Source organism: Peromyscus californicus, unplaced genomic scaffold (genome assembly GCF_007827085.1).
Source record: "Peromyscus californicus insignis strain IS unplaced genomic scaffold, ASM782708v3 Scaffold_9__1_contigs__length_137607984, whole genome shotgun sequence".
Lineage (NCBI taxonomy): Eukaryota > Metazoa > Chordata > Mammalia > Rodentia > Cricetidae > Peromyscus > Peromyscus californicus.
This window is the reverse complement of record NW_026294617.1, coordinates 105,050,851-105,060,707: the sequence shown is the minus strand read 5'-3', so window position 1 is coordinate 105,060,707 and position 9,857 is coordinate 105,050,851. Positions and strand designations below refer to the sequence as shown.

At 42.1% G+C, this 9,857-nt stretch overlaps 1 protein-coding gene across 1 annotated transcript in view; it reads left to right on the top strand.

Annotated features, from left to right (window-relative positions):
* The first annotated feature begins 2,504 nt into the window (after positions 1–2,504).
* Positions 2,505–9,857, top strand: part of Fam241a (family with sequence similarity 241 member A) — a 31,241-nt gene continuing 23,888 nt past the window's right edge. The window contains exon 1 of the mRNA XM_052731679.1: positions 2,505–2,660. Coding sequence (XP_052587639.1) covers positions 2,505–2,660 — 156 coding nt within the window. The remainder of the gene's footprint in view (positions 2,661–9,857) is intronic.

The window sequence follows — 9,857 nt, the reverse complement described above, 5'->3', positions numbered from 1 at the left end:
TCTGGACTAATTGCATTTCTTCCCAAAGTCAAGTAAATATGGACCATGACAACTGTTCCTTCTTCCCCCCTGGAAAGATGAGCAAACGGAATGAATGAAGGAGTATTCAAAATAAAGCACAAAAGGGGTGGCAGTGTGATATTAAAGCCATTCTTAGAGGAACTGCAGGGGCCACACAGTGCCACACAGGACACTCCTTACACAAGCACACAGTGCCACTTAATTCCTGGGGAAACAGGTAAATAGACTAATAAAATTGCAATCTGACATGCTGTAGTTGCCTAGGTAATACCATTCTTATATTTCCCATGGGCAAGTGGCTGATAGCTTTCTTTAGATGTTACTCATATGCGCAGAGTAAAAATAGCTCACTCTTCCCATAAAATGCACTTGAAAATGTATGGTCTACATTTGAATGCTGTCTTGTGTAGATACTAATATTACATTTGTAGGAAGATGTAATTCCCTGGGTCTCTAGGAAAAACAGGCTCTTGGGAACAAAAGCGTATCATTTCAAAAAACCCCAAGTGCATACGGTCGTAAAGGACTACTGACATAGGATTCATGCCCATGCCTTGGTAAAAAGTTTTTTATTTTATTTTTTTACTTTGGCCAAGAGAAGCATACTAGAATGAGGTGTTTAAAATAGTAGTTTCCTGAGAGTAGGGCTGCTAGTAGGCTCTGTGCCTCCTAGCCTTCCATAACAACCTATGGAAACACTAAATGACAGCCCTTCTCAAAGAACCAAGGAGCCCAAGTCTGGCATGGTAGCCAATAACTGCAGTTGCAGCCTTCGGGAGGTAGAGGCAGGGCAGACTGGAGTTCAAGGCCATCTCCTTGCAGTTTCACAAGCAAGACCTTGTCTCGAAAAATGAGGAGGAAGAGGAGAAATCAGCGCTAATAGAAAACCAGACTGTGTTCTAAAGGACTCACTGAACAAGCTACGCTCTGCCATGTTTTCACTAACCCGTCTGTAAGCATTCTGTGCCGGTTGAGTCCTCACACCTACAAGCAGTTTCTGCTCATTCTGTACCTATCTGACCAGTGCATAGCTGCTGGACTTGCTGCATGAACTGATGCAGGCCAATTAACCGATGCATGCCAAGGAGAGACACAATGTCTCACATTCACAGACCGGGTTGGCAGTAAAGGCTAAAGTTCTCTGTGCTACTACATATAATGCTAGAGTTGCTGGGTTTTTTTTTTTTAATAAGATTTAATTGCTAAATAAAATAGCGTTTCTTTATAAGAAACAATAGCCAAAACAAAATTTCAAAAATAAACTGAAATGTTGCCATCAGACAGAACGACACTCACCATAGAGTTCTTGTGGTGACATTTTTTTTCTCCATTTTTGTTAATTATGCAAGATAATGGGATTCATCATGGCATTTTTATACGTGCATATAAAGTTTTTTTTACTATCTTGTCACAATAGAGTTTGGTATACACAGTCTTCTGCAGTCTGTTGTGTAGAGATAAGTCTCTTACAGGCACACAATTATACACAGGCTTTCATAATATTCTGTCAGACACAATCTCACGCATCTAATGGCCTCTTTCATATAATCTCCTCCACGCAGACTGTTACAGTCTGTTACAATGTTTCTCATACACACTTTCTCACAACACATGTCCTCTTTTCTGACTCTCCCTCTCCCTCTCTACACACACACACACACACACACACACACACACACACACACACACACAGAAAAAGAGAGAGAGAGAGAGCGAGAGATTAAACATCTCAGTCTGCTGTGTACAGTTACTCGCAGACACACAATTACACAGGGGCTTTCCTATACATTAATAGCCAGTCAGATACAACCTCCTACATGCACCTATGACCTCTTTCATATATAAAATCTCCCTCAGGCAGTCGGTTACCGTCTGTTACAGTGTTTCTTACAAACAGCTTCCTCACCTGACTCTCTCATCGCTTTCTGTGTGTCTGTCTCTCTTTCACACACATGCACACACACACCACCACCACCACCACCACCACCACCACCACCACCACCACCCAGAATATCTGTCTGTTGTGTACAGATAGTTACAGACACAATTACACAGAAGCTCTCACATACATTAATAGGCTGTCAGACACACCTAGGTGCTTATCTCCCATAAGCACCTATGGCTTCTTTCACAGTCTCTCTCATGCAGTTTCTTACAGCGATAACGCTACACCACCCCTTGGTTCCGCCCCTCCCTGGCTCCGCCCCTCCCAGAGTCCGGCCCACCCTACCAAGTCCCTCCTCCATTGGGCAGCGTCCAGCCTCGGCCCCACCCCTCCCTCGGTGGCCCCGCCCTCGTAGGGCTCCGCCCCCGGGTTGGGGGCGGGGCGAGCGGCTGACAGGAGGGGCGGGCGGCTCCGGCACTTCTGGCGCCCAGGCCGGTGGGGCGCGCTGCTGGGGTTCACGTCTGTGCCGGGCTCTCGAGCAGCGTCCCGGTGTGGCAAGCGGCGACCGTGCGGGCGGGCGGGCGGTGTCGGCGGCGGGATGTGCTCGGCCGGGGAGCTGCTGCGGGGCGGCGGCGCCGGCGGCGGCGGCGGCGGGGAGCGCGACGAGGACGGGGCGGCGCCGGCAGAGCGGGCGGAGGAGCGGGAGCCCCGGGCGAGCCCGCGGCGCAGGCGGCGGCCGGACGAGGGCGAGCAGGTGAGCGCGGGCCGCGGGCGGGCAGGCAGCTGGGCAGGCGGCGAGCGGTTGACGGGCGGGGCCGGCCTCCGTGGAAATGCCCTCCGGTGCCTCACCTGAAAACACCCGGCAACTTGGGCTACGTGGGCCCTCGGCTCGGATTCGGAGCGCTGCCACGCGCCCTGGACGGTGTAGGCGGCCGGCCCGCCGGCCGGCGCAGCGGGTGGGGAAGCGTGTGTCGGCGCCCCGGTGACACTGGGACTCTCCCAGAGCAAGTTTCACAGCACCGCCGCCGCCGAGCAGAGCTCCACTTCATTTTAGAAGTGAAAAAAGAACATTGCTTTCTGTGAGCACCAAAGCGAAGGAAGCTTTACTAAGAGGCCAGACATAATAGAGAGAGAAGCCGGGTACTTTTTAAGTTCTCCGAATTGGATCTCAGTTTGAGTGTAAACATTGAATTCTACGTGGGACAATTTTTTTTACAGGCAGTTACAGTAATTGGCTACTCAGAAATCCTCCGGAGATGCAGACCTTTAGAAATCACATAAGTAAGCCAATACTCCTGGAATAATCAGTTAATACCCGTCTCTTGTCATCACTCCCCACTTGTCCCTTTTTCTAACATTTCAAAAACTCTAATATCACTAACTAAATTAATAACTAAATACATTACTAACTTAAAAACATTTCAACATGTTACTTAAGAAACAAATATGCTATGTGGCCTTGGACTTGTTCACCATGTGAAGAGTTATTGTTCATCTACGTGACCATATGTGACAGAATTGGTAGCTAGGAGATCTTGCTGGCTCCCTTTCTGGTGGCATTCCTATTTAACTGTACCATGCTTGACTCAGTAGGTAAGGTCTTGATTTCCTCTTACCTTAATTGCTTGACCGGACAAGACAGCCATCAAAACCCTTTTCCAAAAGTAAATGTACGAATGGTTGTCGTGGCATATGGGAAATACTTCCCTTGAATGTCTCTGGACTTTACCAATATGATGACATGGACAGCACCAGGAACTCTAAGTCTTACTGAAACTGTTAATAGAACTAAGAAAAAGGATGAAACACAAAATTAAGTATACATTCTAGAAAAGAGATACCCTATCACATACCTGCTTCCTCCATGGTGTCATGAAATTTCATTTTCCTGCACTCCTTAGACGTGTTACTTGTATTGTTTTATTTTGACTACATTGTTTACCTGTATACTCTAAACTCTGACAATCATGAAGAAAACACACGTGGAATCTTACCATATCAGTACCTGGGAACCTCTTATCAGGAAGTCAGAATTGGTACAGACCAACCCACTGATGCGGAAAGCAAACTTCTGTGATCCATCATATTTTGACAACAGTACCACAAAGCCTGTTTTCTAGGGTTTTTTTTACAACCTGCAAATGAAAATTTAAAATCTATGCAATGCCACATAGATAGAGATGTTTTTACATATACAGTTTCTGAAGGAGAATTACAGAATTGTAATTAATAACTAAATACATTACTAACATAAAAACATTTCAACATGTTACTTAAGAAACAAATATGCTATGTGGCCCTGTAAACAGAATTACAGAATTGACAACTATAAAACCTTCCAAGGAGTCATTTTAATTTTTTATTATGGAGATATTCTCTTGTTCATTATTTTGGTTGGTTTTAAGGATACCAGGACTCCAAATTATAAATGGGATAATTCTGGAAAACTGCTTCCTATGTTAAAGTTTACACTGAAATTTTCTATAAAAATCAAAGATAGAAACCAAAATGGAAACCAGACTAGCTTGAAATGAGGCAGGGGCCATTTTCCTGCTGTCTTTCTGCTTCGTGTGCTCAGCTAGTCTGAAGTTCGGAGTCTCAGCCTCTAGATGTTGAGAGGGAACTGAAGGCCACAGCCCTCGGAAATGCCTTCTTAATCTTAGGTGGGGCCAATGTGGTACGTTCCAGAATCACCTCATGTGAGCTTCGCAGCTTTTACAGTTCCTAACTTTGTGTGTTATATCTTGCTCTGTTTCTGTTTCCTTTTCTGATAAGAAGCAGATCCCTCCCCGGGTTCCTTCCCAACCTGTAGTCTCCACAGACATCTCTCCCATCATTTACAGTTTGTCCTTAACTCATACTCAGTTTGAAGAAAAGCTAAGTAGTATTCTGGCCTGAATCTTTGCAGGCAGGATGATTGACAAAATAGGTCCAGTTAAAAATCAAGTACTCGGCCGGGCGGTGGTGGCGCACGCCTTTAATCCCAGCACTCGGGAGGCAGAGCCAGGTGGATCTCTGTGAGTTCGAGGCCAGCCTGGGCTACCAAGTGAGTTCCAGGACAGGCGCAAAGCTACACAGAGAAACCCTGTCTCGAAAAACCAAAAAAAAAAAAAAAAAAAAAAAAAAAAAAAAAAAAAAAAAAATCAAGTACTCTTAAGAAGGAAGCCTTGAGAAAAAGGTAACTGTCTAATTAGAAGTACAAGTCAAGCCTCTCAGAGATAAGCAAGGGGAAAGAGTAATTATGCTGCTCTCCAGGCAACTGAAGAGCCTGGGCATAGCTATTCCACAATGTTGATAATTGTGTTCATGAGAGAGGATCCACGTATCCTGATAACAGTGACTATGTGGTGGTTTTATGGAAGACAAATGCCCTGCTTGATAGCTGGAAAGCTAAAGGTCTCTGGGTTTTATTCTGTGTCTGTAATGTCAGTGGTATTTGCTTTACTACAACATAGATTGCTATTCACAATAACCTGAGACAGCTGTATTTACAGGAAGCTGTTAATTTTAAGGTCTTTATTATTGTAAAAGTAATGTGTACTTAAGAAATTGTAAAAATGCGTGTGAAGAAAATAGAACTTGTAAGGAATTAGTCCAATACCTTGAAATCAAGCACTTGCTGTTACTGTGTCTCTGTGTTTTGGCTTACCGATCAGGTGCTTTAATGAAGTTTTCTATCTGATTGAATATATTTAGAAGTTAGCATCATTCCCCATGTCAGAAAGCCCTGTGAAAGAAGCTTTAGAGCTCCCTAATACTCTGTTCTCCTAATAGCGTACACGTAAGTGGCTTCAAACTTTCTTTCATAAATAATGGTATATAAACAATCCCCCACTACTAATCGTAACACTTCTTTGTTGAAAGAGATTCCTAGAAGTGGAAAAACTAGGTCAGAGAGTCAAACTTCTGGAAGTGGCCTGGGGCAGCCCAAAGAATGCATTAAACAAGTGCCCCACCTTTTTGTTATTGTTGTTTTGCTTTTTGTTTTTTTGAGACAAGGTTTCGCTGTGCAGTTCTGGCTGGCCTGGAACTCACTATGCAAAACATGCTGGCCTGGAACTTAGAGAGATCCCCCTGCTTCCTTTAAAATAATGATGCTTCACTTCTGTTTTTTGCCTTTTGCAATGCCTAGAATTTTACAAAGAATGATACTGGCTTAGAAATTTAAGTAAATAACAGGGACTTTCATGACAGTGTTTATCAAAGTTTTCCACAGATGATCTGGAAAAATAGTGGAGTAGCCTGTATGTCCTTTTTGATCTTATCATTAGAGGTAGGATTGATTCACTATGGATTCTGGATCCAGAGTGCATAGGTTTGTACTTACAACTGAAGCTCTGGGGGAGTAAATTAACCCTCCTCTGTGGACTTCAGTTTCTTCTTTTGTATAATGAGAATAATGTCAGTCTCATAGGAGGGTGGGGAGGGTCACACGAGTTAGTAATGTATGAAAAGTACTCTTAGAGCAGTCCCTACCTAGTACGTTAGCTACACACAGTGTTAGCTCTGAGACCTAATGGTCAAATAAACCAGAACCGGGAAGAAATCTGACCAGTAATTTGTAAGATTTTCCATATCTACGGCTAACAGGGAGCCTGGGCTGAGGGTGCCCTGGAGCAGTACCCTCGAATGTGCGCATTAAGTATCATCCTTTGCTAAGAAAGACTTCAGTGCAGCTAATCTGAAGTAAGGTCTCACACTTGGCCTCTCTTAACAGATTCTCAGGTGGTGCCGGTGCCATGACCACAGACCACACTTTGGCAAGGAAATGGGGGAAATATAAGCACACCAATCCACAGTATTCACTGTAATTGCCCTTCAGCAATAGTATCAGTAATGATGCATGTAAGGAAGTTATTTAACAGATTTTCCCTGAAGTGTATATTTGAACTCTTGACCAGGCAGAGTTCAAAGGCAAGGTAGGCCAACAAGGCAAGGAATTTGCTCTTGATCCTAGTAGTCTGTACCAGAGCAGAGAACCGGGGTCTCTAAGCTCCAAAGCCAGTTCTCTTATCCTACATACAGAGTCACCCACCGTTCATGGAGAACCATCTCTGATAGCTCTGTTGCTTTCCCTTAGATTATGTAGCTCAAAACTGGGTGTTTGTTTATATCCACATCGTTTCACGTCTTTTAAAATCAGCTTGCAAACAAAACTGTGCTGATACTGAGTTTAGATGATCAGTAGTTCTCAACTGAAGACAGTTTTACCTTAGGATCCATGTGACAATGTGTTGACATTTTTGGTTGTCGATACATGGAGCAGTAGGTGCTACCAGGTATCCAATAAAAGTGGCCAGGAATACGGCTAACAAGCCTGTGATGTAGAAAACAGTCCTTTGGGAGACTAGTTATGAAAGAGTAAACCAGGTGCTGTAGTGCACACTTGTAACCCCAGCCGGGGCTACCCAGTGAGTTCAAGGTCAGCTTAGACTGTAGTGAGCAAGACTGTCTAGGGAAGGGGGAATGCCTAGAAGATTAGTCAAACACACCTCTGGGTAGTCTGCAAGGTCACAAAAGGTTAAAGACAGTTAGATCATAAAGCTCTCATCTAGTGAATGGGTTACTCCTACAGTGGATTCATCTGATGAAACCCTTCCTGTATGCCTCTTTTTCCACTTCTGGCTGCCTGATGTGAAGTGTTCTTTGCCATGTACTCTACACCCTAACTCTGAATCCATGCGCCAAAATGAATCCTTACTACCTAGGTCAAGCACTTTGGTCAGAGTGATGGAAAGGAACCAATACCACCGCAAAAGTATTATCTGGCTTAGAATGTCATGCATGCCAAACCCTACTCAAAAATTCGAGGGGGGTACAAGGCTGTGAGTTGTAGAAATTACCCTGCTAGTCTCTATCCCCAAAAGAGAAGTAAAAATAGCTTCTGTCTTGGCTTGAAGTCTGTATTTCCAACAGATAGTCCCAGTTGACCACTTATTTCCGTGTGTCTTCCAGCACCTCTAACTACCTTGCTTTTTCTCTCCTCCACATTCTTTTCTGCATATTTCCTATTGTTCATTCTCTCTTTTTCCATATCTTCCTCCTCTTCCTTGTGGACATTATTCTGAAACAGCGAAGCTTTTATAGTGTGATAGTTCTAAGTTTGAACCCTGGCTTTACTGCTTTATTAACCTGAACCTGATGACCAGTTTCCTCATTTGTAATAGGTATAGTGCCGTCTTAAGTGAGATATTCTTTACACAAATGCCCAGCACGCAGTAGGCCTTCAGTAAATATTAGCTCCTTATTTCCACTTCTTGTTTCCTCTTTTTCACCTATCCCTCTGGTTCTGTTATTATTCGTCTCAGCTAATCACATCATAGAACTGCATTTTACCAAATGTTGCTCTCTACTTTATGGAACTAATGTTATCTATTGAATAAGTATTATAATTTTCTAATCTAAAAATTAGATAAATTGTTTTATAATTCTCTAAGAAAAAAAACTAACCAACTTAAATTTGTTTTGTTTTGTTTTTTTATAAAGATCTCAAGTTGATTTTTTTCCTTTGTATATCACTAATCTTTGACAGAAGAAAGAATAACCCCATGGAACACTTTCTCCCTTTCCTACATGAGAGAAACGATAAAGCAAGATTAAAGGGACAACTAAAGACACCATGACTGTCAGGTTGCCTCAGGGAGCATAAGTAGAAACCTTACCTTTGTCTGTACCTTTACACCTTAGTCTACTACCTGCAGTTTTTGTCCTCTCTGGGTTCACAGTCTTATCTTCAATAGCAGCCATGTATCTGCAAAAACATATTACTTATGGTGTGTGCGTACCTGCCTGTGTAAGGGAGTTGATAAGACATTTGAAAATGAGCTTAATTGGATTCTCAATGAACTTGATACAAAATACATTTTCCACTCTGCGATCTAACTTTTTCTTGTAACTACAGGGCTTTTCTTCTCTCACTTAACATCATTGGCATCTGTGTCTAGTCTTGGCCTAGGAAGGGGAAACGGCCTCCTTGTTTGTGCCTGTTTTCCTACGGCAGCAACTGCAGCTTATCAGAGTTCTGATCCAAAGGAAAGCACAGTGCAAGTGCTTTGAGCTTTGGGAAAATGAAGAACAAATCTTTAATATCTACTATTGTAACATAATTGTAATTAAAGTTTTGTTACATTTCCTTTGGTCTATTTCTCTGTAATACCAGTTCTAGGGAATATTTTTCATTCTTCCAATTATTAAAAATTATTTTAACCTCTTTGTTCTTATTTTTACCTACATTTATGCAGATTGTCTACAGAGGTAGAGAACTGAAATCAAAGATCTTGTGTATTACAGATTTCCTAACTCAGAATTTCTCATTCCATAGTTTTCAGAGGTAGTTTTTCATATATCAGAAAATAATCTTATACTGCTCCAAATGAGAATTGAGAGGGAAAGTTACATTATAGGAAAAGTGTTTGTCTTTGGCTAGTTCCTTTGTGGTGACTTCTAGCTTACTGTATACACTGCTGTCTATCATTAGTTCGTACGAAGTCTTGTCTTATTTACGTAATTTGTTTTTATCATACAACCATCCCCTTCTACTACAGCTGTTTTACTACTTCAGTAGCTGTCAGTGAAACTGAGCATAGTTTTGAATATCATGTTATTTCATGTTTACAGCCATGAATTATGATTTTAAAGTCATTGACTACAATTAGCTAAAATTAAAAATAAATAAAAATGCTGGTTTTTTCAGTTTATAGTAATTTCAAAGACTGCTTAAGATCTAGCTAATAGTCCCAGTGATTTTTATCTATTCCTCAAAAAGTACATTTACCTTTATTGGCTCCATCTAGTTTAGAGGGAGATACGTATAAAAGAATACTATAACTTTCCATGTGGTGATAAATGACAAGCAAACTATAAATCTGCTGGTAAGCTATATAACATGAAATGCTATGATTAGGTAAAGCTTTATAAAGTTAGTAGTTATAAATATATGTCATTTTTACAT